The following is a 13948-nucleotide window of genomic DNA, read 5'->3' on the forward strand; positions in this document are numbered from 1 at the left end:
TACACTTGTCAGATGGCAAAGGGCAAGGCCATGCATGTGCTTCATTGTCACTGGTCTGCACAGCTGTGTAAGGTGGTAACAAGCACCACTGCCAAACTGCACACTCTTAAAAAGGACACTTGATGCTGTGGCAGTGGGGGCACTGGAACCTGGCAAGGCAGAGCTGGGTCCATCCAGTTTTTGACAGAAGAGAAACTTGAGTCCGTGTATTTATAAGGGGGAATGTAGAAAACAAGAGCTTCTCTTAAGGGAGACACCCTAGAAAGAAATACTGTCCCATGGCAGCCCTGAACACTTAATGTCAGACTCCATTTGTTCATTCACTCAGCAAACACGGAGCAGCCAAATGCCCTGTGTGATACTTGGGAAGGTCCTGGAAGCTGGGGCTGCAGGGCTGCAGGGCTACAGGGTGTTGTCTTGGACGCTGTCACCCTGGCAGGAAGACCTGCGTGAGCTCATGCGTTAGCTCAGCAGAGAGGGAGAGGAGTTTGTCGTATATTGAGGAAGTAGCCGTGACAGCCAAGCTAGCACTAAATAGACACCCAATACCCCGGCCAGGAAAAGTGCAAGAGGAGGATTACATTTCATCTCTGGGGCGCTCTCGGGCTCCTCTGTGTGGCTCAGGTCACTGGCCAGCCCCTTCGGAGAGATGTCCAAGGCCCCCTGGCTGATGATGGCTTGGAGATCTGACTTCAGGAGCCTGACCCTCCTGCTGTTTCTCAGCATGGTCCTCATGGTCTAAAGACAATGGGGGGTTGTCATGACCTCTCAAACCATGGTGTGTGACTGTTGCCCGGTTTGCCCCTCCAACATAACCAAGCTTCTGTCATTGTCGTGGAGGAGAAAGAAGAATGGAGTTGAGTAAGATCCTCTACCCTGGGGTCCTAACCTACACCAGAATGCTCACCTCTCACCTGTTGCAGACTGGCCTTGCTGCTCCTGGGACTCAGGGGCACCGTGGCTTTTTCCTCCTTTTCTTATTCTCTGCCCACCTCTCAGCAAGCCCAGACTCTCTGCTCTTGGGGGAGACTTTCAGCTTCTGCTCTGACCTCGAGCCCTCTGCTCTGTCCTGCCTGTGACCTACCGTTGCCATATTGGACAGGTACGTCTTCCTCCGGAGTCTGTTGACAAACACGGTGACCTCTGCGGAGAACAATGCATGAGGCCATGATTGGTACAGTCCTCAGATTCCCATGCCTGGGAGAGGAGGAGGTGCACAGGGCTGAGCTGGGACACAGAGCCTGAGCTGTCCCTACCTTCCCCAGTGCCTGGGGCTGAAATATTTTCCATGTGCCAAAAGTTGTGTCAGTCCAGCATCTGTCAGGGCTCTGTACCCTGTTTGTTCACAGTGTGGGGGGGCTTGAATTGGAGTGGGTGCTGGGGGCCACAGGAAGGCTGGAGCAGCCTCTGTCCCTTTCACAGACCCCTCCTCACCCCAGCAAGCGCAGCCTCACTCTGTCCCTCCCTTTCCACATCGCCCCCCTGCTGTCTGCTGAGCTGTGGCCCCATCTGACTAGGCTCCAAATTTCCAAGTGGTGGAAACTGGGATCAGGGTGTTAGCTGGGGGCCGGGGCAGCAGGAGACAAGGCTCTGTCTGTCCTGGAAGACACCACCTTGTGCTACCTGGGAGCAAACAGCCGAGGAGGCAGGGCTCAGGTATGAGGGAGCCGCTGCGCTTTGGGGGAAGGGTGGACGTGGGAAGGGAGGGACACCAGAAAGGACTGTGGGTCAGGATCAGACTTCACCAGGGTGAGGGGAAGCAGGTGTGGGCGGGACTGTGTGGTGACACTTAAAGGGCCCCTGAGCCGAGGTAGCACAGAGAGGCCAGTGGCACAGCTCAGGCTCATGACGGGAAGCCCTGCAGAGACGGAGGGAGCCTGGCATCCTGGGGCAGCAGCACAGGGTTCAGCACATTCTCCCAGATGGGTGGCCCACAAGTGTTTCAGATTTCTGATTTTCTTTTGGATTGTGGAATATCTGCATACACAGGATGAGCTTTCTGGGGATGGGGCCCAAGTCTAAATGTGAAGCTCATTATGTTTCATAAACACTCTCCTGAAGGTCAGCTTGCTCAACACAGGTGGCACACCTGCGACTCCCTGGGACGACGCAGCCTCTCAGGCCAGATGTGCAACTTCGTACCTGTGGCATTGAGTCGGCGCCCAAGGAGTGTCAGATTGGGGAGTGTTTCAGATTCAGGGTTGTCTGACTAGGGGTGCTCAACCTTTACTTAGAGAGCACTCCCGGCAGCCAGACAGAGGGGACAAGCGTTCTGGAGAGTCAGCGGGGACCATGTGATGCAAGGGACAGAGTTCCTGGAGGTGAAAGGAAGCTAAGGCTACAAAGTGGTTTATAAGGAGGAAACAACACTTCACACAGAGCAGCGAGAGACCAGAAGGAGGCTGGAGCCAGAGCCAAAGAGACTAACAATGCTCACAAGTGACCAGGAACTGCCCAGAGGCTCAGGTCCCACTCTGCAGTGGTGTGGTTCTCAGATTCCCAGCCCTGTGGACTGGACTTGAGTCCACATGACTGCTCACAGGGGAATCTCCAAAAACGGTGTGAAGGTGTCAGCCAAGACCCAGGCCCAGCACTAAGGGAGAGAGAGCGCCGAGCCCTCAGGGGTCCAGACTGGCTTTGTGTAGGACAAGATGGCACCCTACCCAGCAGGGGACTGGGTTTCTTCAGTGAGAACTTTAAATTGTTCATCTTACTGCACCATTGGTGGGAATGTAAACCACTACAACCACAGTGGAGATCATCATGGAGATTCCTTAAAAAATGAAAACTAGAAATTCCATTTGACCCAGCTGTTTTCCTTCTTGTTATCTTCCCCAAAGACTCAAAGATATCATATTGCAGTGATCCACGCTCATCCACGTTTATAGCAGCACAATTCACAATAGCTAAATCTTGGAAGCAGCTTGTGTGTTCATCAAGAGATGAGTGGATAAAGAAAATGTGTTTACATACAGTGGAGTACTACTCTTCTACAAAGAAGAATAGACTTGAGGCATTCGTAGAAAAATGGATGCACCTGGAGGCTATAATGTTTAGTAAAATAAACCAGACACACAAGCTTCAATATCACATGGTTTCTTTTATATGAGAAGTCCAAAGCATAAATAATTTAAAGAGCAAAATAAAAGATAGTAGAAAACAGGGAGATAGATCTTTTGTAAATAGGAAGAGGAGCAAGAGATGAAGGGGTTTGGGAGGATGGGAAGTGAAAAATTGTGCTATGTATACGACCAACACCCCACAATGAAAGTAATCATTGTGTATTTACAAACATTATAAACAAAATAATTTGTTTTGGGGTGGTGGGGACTTACCTTTGAGTTTGGAGACCTGCAAGAGGGATGGGAAACCTTCCAATGCCTTAAGAAGCCAGTGCTTAAATTTCTTGCTAAATAACCGGACAGATTTCAGGTACTGGATAGAAACGGCATCCAGAAAGTCACACAGGAGAATATCTTCAAGTCCCTGTGATGGAAGGATCAGGGTGCTGTGACTCAGTAGCTGCTTCAGGGGCTGCTACTTACCAGAACCAAAGCTCTCCAGGGCCACAGGGTCAGGAATTATCACTGAAGTCTGAGGGTACTGGGCTGGTGCAGCAGAGTTTGAACTGTTTACAAAGAGTGATGTCTGTTTTTTTCAGCACCAGGGATTGAACTCAGGACCTTATGCTTGCGTGGAGGCAGGCATGGTGCCACTGAGGTAAATCCCCCTTTTTTTTTCCTTTGGTGCAGGGGATTGAACCCACATGCTTGGCAGGAGTGCGACCAAGGAACTATACAGCCCTAGCCCTTAACTTAAAAATATGCTGCCCACACTAGGTGGGTCACACCAAACACATTTAAGGATTGAAACAAGCCTCCAGTTTGGCACTTTTGTGTTACAAATTGAGAAGCACAAGAATTATTTCCTAAAAAACTAACAAAATTTAAGGTTTGTGACTCACAGAAGTGCGTGTTATGACAAAATGATAAATAACTAACCCTCAAACTTATGACCACTGTTTTTGAGTACAGCTTCAAACAAAACCAAATCAGATTCCTGGCTGTTACTCATACTCCATAGCAACTGTCCTGATGGCTTATTTATTTATTTATTTATTTATTTATTTATTTATTTTTTGGTACTGGGAATCGAACTTAGGCCCTTAGCTTGCAAGGTAGGCAGAGGAACCGAGCTACACCCCCAGCCCTTTGATGGCTTATTTTAAAATGTCTTCTTTGTTTAAAATGTCCAGGGAAAGAACTTTGGCTCAGTTCTGGGGTCACCGGCACTGGAATCACAGGTCCCTGTGTGCTGTGGATTTTTCTTTACAAGAGGAAATTAAATCAGGAAAGCTGAGTTTCAGACAGAGATCAAAAGGCTCATGGCCCATCGCCCCATTAGTTACTCCTTGGAGGACCTGGAGTCCATGAACACTGCAGGGTGAGGGGTGGGCTAGAGTTCTAGGTGGGCACTCCAGGAAGGACACAGAGCAGAGACAGTGTCTTCCTACCTTGTACAGCTGTGCATCATAGGACTTCAAGAGCTGGCACACATCAGGAAGGGCCATGAACATTACTATGTCTTGCTGTAGAGATTTCCAGAAAGACATAAGCAAGTCTTGCACCTGGTGGAAAAGAACAGAGCACTGTGAGCTCATTTTGTGCCTTGGGAGAATAATCTCGGTGCAGATTTAATTAGCCCCGAAGGATAATGAGGTGAATCCATTCTGATGAATATAAAGCTTTGTCCATCTGCTTTCCCAGGCTGTCTTTTGGGAAGATTGTGTCCATCAGAGTGCCTGCCTGTTGGACTGGGCCTGGAATATAAATTGCTTGAGGATATTCTTTAGTTAGAAAGCCACTTCTCACCACCAGGGGGCTCTAGTTGATTATGATAGGGTGAGGCCTAGGCCAGGAAAACCCTGGTCAAGAGTTGAGAATAAATATTCATTGACTAACTGACCATCCATCTTGACTATCTTTGGACCTGGATTTGGAAGCTTCCCAAGGGCAGTGTAAGCACAGAGGTTGATGTAACTCTACATAGAAGCCATCTCTAAAGGCCTATGGAGGAACAAAATGGCAGCTTCCTTTCTTTTCTGTTTCCTCCATGTTGCCTTTCCAGAATCTTCTCTTGAGCCAGATGCCAATCTGGGTTTCCAGCCAGTAAAGACTCTTGACCTGGGAAATTTCCACAGAATAGTTATTCTGAGCTACCGCAAGGACCCAAGTGATGCTAGGCAGGTGCCATTCCCATGTGTAGGCCATCAAGAAAGTGAGGGTTAGCCCTTGAGTTCATGGTGATAGGCCTATGACCTAGATCCTGTTGTCAGAGGCATCAATTCTAGAGAAGAGGAGGGCTGGGGATTTAGCTCAGTGGTGTGGTGCTGCACCTGCCTGGCAAGAGCAAGGTCCTGAGTTTGATCCCTGGTGCTGCAGCCAACAACAACAATAACAACAAACCATCAAAACCACAGGTAACAAAAGAAAAAAAAAAGATAAATTCTAGAAAAGATGTCACAGCAGAGACTCAGAAATGAAGCATAGCATGCAGGAGCCTGTTCCTCTTAGGTTGGTAACTTTGGAATTTGGCCCTGTGAGGTCATCGGGTCTGAACAGGGACAGTAACCTCAACACCTGCATCCAATATCATATGGCAGGTCCTATTGGGCCTACCTTAGAAATGTCTCTCTAATCTGCCCCCTTCTTCTCTGTGTCACTGCTCCAGACTGACCTTGTTCCTTCTCACTTGAACTATAACAAAACCTCCTGACATGCTCAAATCCACGTCACTGCTTCCCTTTGTCTGAATAAATCAGAAGTCATTGTGGGGCATATGAAGCCCTTGCTAGCAGCAGCCTACTTGCCCTCTGTCTCTCTGGCTTCACCCTTAGATATAATTGAGGCACATCCTGTCTTGTCTTGCCTGAGACCATCTTGATGTCTTTCACCACATTACACGCTCTGTCTGGAAGGCCTTTTCTGCCCCATTTCCTGTTCATTGAGCCTCTGCTTTTCCTTCTAGGATTGGCAGCCACAGGGCCTGTTTTGGAGGCACTCTCCAGCCTTCTCTGGTACCTTCCTGGGCCCCCAATGTGTCCTAATCTACAGCTTGCTGTCGTTTGATATGATGTGGCTCCACTGAGCTCATACAGAAGTTTAATCCCCATTGTGAAGTAGTAAGAGTCAGGAAATGGAATCTGACCATGGCATTCAGAGGTGGGTCTTTGGGAAGTGTACAGCTTAGATCCTAAAGTTCCCCCAAAGCCTCATATGTGTGGAAGGTGACTGGATCATGGGGTGCTGTACTCATCAGTGGATTCCTCCATAGATGAATTCATAGCTGAATGTGCTGTGAGGAGGTGGGATCTGGCCAAAGGGAGTCACTGGTCTTGACCTAGAAAGCTGTGTTCTTGTCCTTGACTTCTCTCTTCTCATTGTTTCCTGACTGCCATGCCTGCCTATCCACCATGATGTTCGTGTCTTAGAGCTGGAGGACCACGGACTAAAGCCTTGGAAACTGAGCCAAATAAACTCTTTAAGTTATAGATGTTGGGTAATTTGTTCCAGTGATAGAAAAGTGACTAATCCAGGAAGTGATTAGGATTGGATAAGGTTGTCAGGGTGGAGACACATGATTGAATGTTGATGGCTGTGTAACACACACACACATACACACACACACACACACACACACACAGTTTCTAGTCTCTCCCTTGCTGTGTGATGCTCTGTGCCACCTTGGGTTGCCAGCAAGAAGGCCTTCACCAGTGAGGTCCCGAGACCTTGCACCTTCAGAACTGTGAGGCCAAATAAACCACTGTTCTTTATAAAAACAATCTGCCTCTGCTATTTTGTTATAATAACCGCTATAGTTTGGATCTGGCCTTCCCTAAAGACCTATATGTTTGCAAGCATGTCTGCTTTCTCTCTCTCTCTTTTTCTGTTTCTTTCTCTCCTCTCTTGTTTAAAATGTTCTAATTAAAATATTTTCAAGGAAGTTTTGTTATTTATATACCTTACTATGTTATACATCTTTAATGTGGCCTGAGACAATTCCTTGAGGGAAAAAAGGGAGGCTGCACTTTGGACATGGCTATAAGGCTTGGTCCCAGGCCGGTGGTGCTACTGGAACTTTTGAGAGGTGCAGCCCACTGGGAGGTCTTCCTGTCAGTGGGGCTGTGCTCTTGAAGGGGATTGTGGGGTCCTGGCATCTCCTCATTTTTCTTAGCTTCCTGGCTATGAGGAGCAGTCCCCTCCACATGCTTCCTGCTGTTAGGGGCAGCCTCTCCACTAAAGTGACAGGTCCAAACCGACTTTGGACTGAAACCTCCAAAACCATGAGACAAAACAAGCCTTCCCTTATTTTAAATTGATTGTCTCAGGTGTTTTGGTGAAGCAATAGAAGTGGACTGATAAACAGCTATTCCCAAACATCTCACATTGTCTCATTTACTGGCTGATATTGTTCCTTTTGTTACCAGAGTGTACATTTCTCAAGTCTTGTGGAGGATACTTTCCTAGTCCTAGAAATTGTGCTGGTCACAAGGTGTGATTTCAGTAAATATTTGATGCAGGACGAATGGAGGCAGGAAGGACTATGTCAGATCCCAAGCGTGTATGTGTGGATGGTTACACTATGATTATGATATTACCCAGATATCGGGGTCATTCTGAAGGCACCATGGCTTCTCCCTCACGGAGTCCTTTGCATTGAGGTGGTAATGAATGTGATTATTGCTGAGTGACTTTATTCTCATCCAAAGTCCAAGTGCTTAGAATAATAAAGCACTGGAAAAATTTTCATTTGACTGTGTTCTTGTTTCCCTAGATTTTCATCTTACAGCTAACAGATTTATTTATGTTTTCTATAGCCAATTCTACCTTTTTGTCGATTTCCTTTGGTGCTGGGGATTGAACCAAGGTCTTGCAAATGTTAAGCACACACTAAGCACATCCTAAGCATACACTCTGCCATGAGCTACATGCGAATGTTCTACAGTCAGTTGTGGAATAAACTCTGTAATTCCCACTGTAGATCATCTGCTTTAAAGGCCTGCTTGTCTTTCCACTGATGCATACCAACTCTTTGGCATCACTGGAAATTCCAGGATGACTATTATTGCCAGTATTTCTTTCAAACTCAGCAGGAATTCGGATCTAAAAGTAAAAAGAAGCTGAATTTGTGCTTACAGCAGGAAGACATCAGCTACGAGCATCCTGGAGGCATCCCAAAGATTAAACCCGATGCCAGGGCCACCTTCCAGGACTCCCTGACCGCCTCCGAAGCCCTTCAGTGCCCTGCACACCCCAGCTCTCCTGGAGGGGTCCCGGCTAGCGGAATGGTGCCAGCCGGTCACAGACGCGTGCCCTGTAGAGATGAAAACCTACCCTCTCGAGTTCTTGGTTCTTCACATTTTGCAAAATGTCTTGACAGTAGTTGCAGTATTCATCAGCAAGGAAGGCCATCTAGAAAGGAGATGGGAAGTGACCTCTGAGACCCAGCTGCAGCTCCCAGGGGCCACACCTGGGTGACTCGGACAGGACAGTGCAGGGCTGCTGGCTGTTTCTTTTCACCCAGCGATGTGGGCCTTACTGACTTAGGGTTCAGGTCATTTGCATTTTGATGTTGTAACTCATATTTCCAGTGTTGCTTGACCAGTCTAAAGGCTGCCAACTTTCTCCCTAAACCCCAATCCCCACCCAGTATTTCCCAGCCCCAATTTCTAGAAGATCTGTGTCTCTGTTGCAGGGAGGGCCACACCATAGAAAGGAGGGACCCCACAGTTCCAAGTGGGACTTCACACACAGGTGTGAGGATGGACTAAGTGTCCTGTCACTGCCTCGCCTGGGGAAGTGGGGCACCATGGTGCTCACAGGTTTGTGAGGAGGTAAATATAACTCAGGGCACAACCATGACTACAGGCAAATGAGACATTTCCTGCCTTAAACATCACATGGCATAAAACATCACATGGCTTCCCCTGTGAGACAAACCTGCCTTTGTGTGTGTGTGTGTGTGTGTGTGTGTGTGTGTGTGTGTGTGTGTGTTACTGGGAATTGAACTCTGGGCCTCCTGCAGACTAGGTAAACTAAACACTCTACCACTGAGCTTTACCCCAGCCCTTTTAAATTTTATTTTGAGACAGACACTTGCTAAGTAGCCCTGGTTGTACTCGAACTTGTGATCCTTTTGCCTCAGCCTCAGTAGTTTGGACTGCAGGTGTGTACCACCACACCTGGCAAAACCTACCATTGTATAGGAGTATTTCTTTGCCAGTTCTTGCTCCCAAAGAGGACATCTTCTGATTTCAGATAGAGGAGGGACAACTGGACCTGTCTTTAGTGGTGAATTATTTTCACACTAGAAAAAAATTTACATGGTGGATCATTTCTTTAAAATCAAATGCATATAAACCATGTCAAGACCACATTGCTGCTTTAAATTAATGTCTCTGTGAGCATTCCTAGACTACTATTGATTCTAGTAACTTCTTCCTCCTATTTCATTCCAAGCAGTGTTAACCTTTTTCTATAATTTTATGAACTCTGGCCACCAGGGAGGGGCCCGGATATAATGTACGATCCAAACTGACTACTCTTAGGGTCATCTTCTGTGGTCATTATGAATTACCCCATCCAATAAAAATATGACTGATGAATAATTTGATGTCACAAACACATTCCTACAGCCTTTTTGCATATAACTGTTGCTTCTGGAAATAAAATTGCATCTTGTCTGGATCGTCAGGCCTGGTTCATAAAAAATGGTCCGTTATATCAAAAATCTCAGGGATGTAGCCAACAAGACTGCTGTAAAATAGCAAACTATAGACTGCTAAGGAAGAAAAAAGGTGACAGGGCAGAAGGGACATTTCTCATTTCTCCTGGTGTCACTGCTGCCCCTTCTGAGCAAGGGGACTTGTGATTGCCCCAGTCTGAAGGACTGGGTTTTATTTGAAATGATTTCTTCAGGGTTCTCCTGTCCTTCATTTTTGTTTGTCTGTTTTTGTGACGGTCTCACTATGTAGCCCAGGCTGGCTTGGAACTTGTGGCAATGCTCCTGCCTCAGTCTCCTGGGTGCTGGGATTATGGATGTGTGCCACTAGGCCAGCTCTCCCATGGCTTTCTGAATAACTTCCCTATGAATAAAGTAGGCTAAATAACACATTTCAAATTGGATATTGAGCTGCAACACCTGGCATGGGGACAGGTCATTATCTACTTCAGAAGGCTGGCTCTGATTCTGTGCCATCTGATGGCTGGCACTTTGCTGGCATCAGGTGGGTGGTGCTGGGGTGAATCACCAGGAAGGATGAGTTATCCCTGAAGTGCACTGGGCTGGCCTCAGCGCTTCCAATAGAGAAGACCCAAGGAGCCCTCCACTCCAACTCTGGGCTGGCGTCTCATCGCTGCAAACCCTGCTGCAAACCCCGCTGCACCTACAGTGTGAAAACATCCACCCCAGGGAGAGCCAGGAATCCAGACTCCACCAGCTTCCCAAGTGGGCGCGCTCAAGCAAGGAGCTGCAGCCCTAGGCAGACTGTGCTTTGTCCCAGTTCACGGAAATCCCTCCCTTGCAACATGACAAGTACATTCGTGCTTCACCTCTTCAGAAGTCATCTGGCAGGGCAGGATTGGAACGTTCAAGAAGCGAGCACAAGGAGCACATAAAAGTGCTTTGCACAAAACATCAGAAAAAGCCAATTCCCTTGAGCCTCTTCTTCCATAGAAATTACAGGCATGAGCCTTTCATTACACATTGCAAGGAGCTGGTCTTTCAAAAACTAATTTCATGTTAATTTTGACTTTAAGTTTTTGGTGCTGGGGAGTGAACCCAGGCCTTGCACCTGCTAAGGTGCACTCTACCATTGAGCTACCTCAAGCCCCAGAGTCAAATTTAGATGCCATGTATTAAAATATTTTCTTCACAAATTTATAGTAAAAGGTGGCATGGAGCTGCTAAAGTTTGTGTTTATGCAGGGGGTTCTTGGCAGCAACTGCAGGGATTCTGGGGCTGGAGAAACAATTTAGCAAAGTGGAAGGAAAGAAAGAGAGGAATTCAATTTAGATTCCCCAGGTATGTATTTACATGTGGTTTGGGATTTTCAATAGACCCAAAGATTTCCTTGGCATTTTTATTGTATGCTTATTCAGTCTTCAGTGAGCATGCATGCTACAGTGTGGACATTAAACAGCCCCCAGGGAACTTTGTGCTAAAAGCTGGGAGCCAGCCTGTTGGGAGGATGTGGAACTATAAGAGGTGGGCCCTAGTGGGAGGTCTTCTGGTCTTTTGGGGTGTGTCCTCAAAGGGTATTGGTGAACCCTGGTTTCTTCCTCTTATCATGTCCCATCCATGTGGAGAAAAGCTTTGCCACACACTGTCCACCATGATGTGCAAGCCCCAAAGCAATAGGCCAACTGATCATAGACTGAAACTTCCAAACAGTAAACAGCAATATAAACCCCTTTTTTCTTCTCTGCCTCCTTTTTCTTCCTCTTTCTCCTCCTCTCTTTCTCTCTGTACTTCTTCTTCTTCCTCTTTTTCTTACTCCATTTTTCTTTTGTTACTGGGATTTAAACCCAAGGCTTTATCACTGAGCTATATCCCCAGTCCTTTTATTAATTTTTAAAAACTTGAAATAGGGTTCTCATTAAGTGGCCCAGGGGCTCAAATTTGCATCCTTCTGCCTCGGTCTGAATGCTGGCATTACACAAATACACCACCATGCCCACCAACCTTTCCACTTTTAAAGTTGTGTCAGGTATTCTGTTACAGTACCAGAAAGCTGACTAGTGCAACACACTATGTAACAGCCCCTATGGATACAATAGAGGGACCATCTACCTCTCCTAGTTACCCCATCAATTCTCTTGGGTGTATTGCTGCTTCTTGCATCCTTGAACACACTATTCCCAGAATTATCACCTCTAAAGCCAATGTATTTTGTACTCTCTTGATGGTGTCCTACAGTCTCTTGAGTCAAATTCAAATACCTTCACCCAGCATCAATGATCCCTATCATCTAGACCTCTTACCTCCCTCCCACAGAGTCTGTTGCTCCCCAACATCCTCACACCTGGAAATCCAGTTAAATGGCTTATGTGAAGCTACATAGCATGTTCCTCAAGGACAAGGACCACACCTGTCCCCAAACAGTGTTGCTGCCCAGGGAACACCAACAATCAAGGTCAAATGGGTGACCAGATAAGGACCACTCAGAATGAGAGCATCAGAACAAGGGTGCCATGTAACTAATTATTGAACATTGTTGTTCTATTATATCTACATCATTTAACACTCACAGTTCTTTCTTGCTGGACGATGTTGTTAGAATCGATAGATTTTTCAAAGGCAACATCTCCACTGTGAAAGAGAACAGAGAAGTAATTGTAGTAAGACACCTGTCTCTGGACACTGGAACGAAATTTCTTTTGCAGTGAAGTTATTGGTTTGGGATATAAGTTTCAGTGCAAAATCTTCCTCCACATTTCTACCCAGAAATGGAGATGACTGCACATCTGGAATTTAAAAAAAAATCCATTTCTATAACTGGGACAAACCTATACTTATTTTTAAAGGTTATTCCCCTCAGAAGCAAAGATACAATATCATCCTGGGTACAATTTGCTCCTGTGGGAAAAGAAAAATCAGGGAAATGAAATTTTACTGCTTTCTGATCTCGGTACTTTTTAAATGATCAATCCAGAAGTGATGATGTCCTCTGAGTCAATGGTTGTAGCTGAGCATCTTCTCAGAACGAAGAAATTGGTGATTAATGGTGGACCTGCAAGTGTCACTTTACAGGGCCTCGGATCTGTGTATTATGACCGAGACAGCTGCACATAGTGGGCACATATTCAGTCCTATCCATGTGTGTGACACAATTTCCCGGTAATGCTGGGTATTTGAGAAACTGAGAGCCTGGGACCCCCCGCCCCAGGAATGTGCCTCCTCTGATGCCAAGGCTGTGGGGGGTCTCCTGCCCAGCTTTCCTGGGGAGCCCAGGTGGTATGGCTAAGCTGAGGTAGGCATGGCTGCTCTGTCCATGTCAGGGCGACACATGCCTTCATGTTTGAAGGTGTCAGAAAGGAGGAAGGTGGTGGACTGTTGCTCAGCTTCCAGAAGCAGGCAACATTGTCAAGAGGAGGGCAAGAGAGGGATACAAGGGAGAGGGGATGGGAAAGAAATTTGCTTTCATCTCAAACAGGAAGATCTGACACCCCACCCAGCCCCTCAAAATTCCCCCAGCTTTCCTCTGAATGCGTGTGTCCATCTATTCTCTGACCCAAGTCACGGAAAACTGGACAGAAAATTTGCTACACACATAATCAAGGTTTTCACCTAACACTACTTCAAAACAAGGCACATATGGGCCAGGGATTTAGTTCAGTGGTTCCGCTGCCAGCCTCTCAAGCCCAAGGACCCGAGTTCAATGCCAGGTACAACCCCCCCAAAAGACAAATAAACAAACAAAAACCAAAACAAGGCACATAGGTTCAGAGCCTGGATACAAAACCACTAGAGAGACAATCCTCCATCTTTTAATGACAGCTGTCATCAAAAGATTTGAACTTTAGACTCCTGAAACCTGGAAAGATACATGCATAGACCCTGCCTGAAGGAGGACAGGCAGTGTTAGAAGGTGAAGCATTTGAAGAGGTCCTTCAAGGCCTGGCCAGTGTTTCACTGCAGCAGCAGTCTCTAGAGCAGTTCACTGGCGGGCAGAGTCAGAAGCCCATGTACCAGTCAGGGGCCTGCCTGATACCTGAGGGAGAAGGACCTGGCACTCACTGCACAATGAGAATGAAGATTAAGGAAATTTGTGGAGAATGAAATAACTTTGTGTCAAAAAGAAATAATAAAGTTAAAGTAACAGAATATCTTACTTTTGGGTCCCTCAGAAGAAAGAGATGAAAATGTAAAAAAAAAAAAAAAAAACCAA

General features: G+C 46.7%; 1 protein-coding gene across 3 annotated transcripts in view; it reads right to left on the reverse strand.

Annotated features, from left to right (window-relative positions):
- Positions 1 to 13948, reverse strand: part of Rfx8 (RFX family member 8, lacking RFX DNA binding domain) — a 68755-nt gene that overhangs the window by 13573 nt on the left and 41234 nt on the right. For 2 of the 3 annotated variants that reach the window (XM_010637123.2, XM_010637120.2), the window contains exons 5-11: positions 12309 to 12369; positions 9256 to 9366; positions 8394 to 8471; positions 4514 to 4627; positions 3336 to 3486; positions 1085 to 1143; positions 582 to 738 (exon numbers count right to left, since the gene is read on the reverse strand). In XM_010637123.2, coding sequence (XP_010635425.1) covers positions 582 to 738; positions 1085 to 1143; positions 3336 to 3486; positions 4514 to 4627; positions 8394 to 8471; positions 9256 to 9366; positions 12309 to 12369 — 731 coding nt within the window. The remainder of the gene's footprint in view (positions 1 to 581; positions 739 to 1084; positions 1144 to 3335; positions 3487 to 4513; positions 4628 to 8393; positions 8472 to 9255; positions 9367 to 12308; positions 12370 to 13948) is intronic. The other variant, XM_010637121.2, reaches the window with a different exon arrangement.

Source organism: Fukomys damarensis, unplaced genomic scaffold (genome assembly GCF_012274545.1).
Source record: "Fukomys damarensis isolate Sample0158 unplaced genomic scaffold, DMR_v1.0_HiC HiC_scaffold_9, whole genome shotgun sequence".
NCBI classification, from domain to species: Eukaryota; Metazoa; Chordata; class Mammalia; order Rodentia; family Bathyergidae; genus Fukomys; species Fukomys damarensis.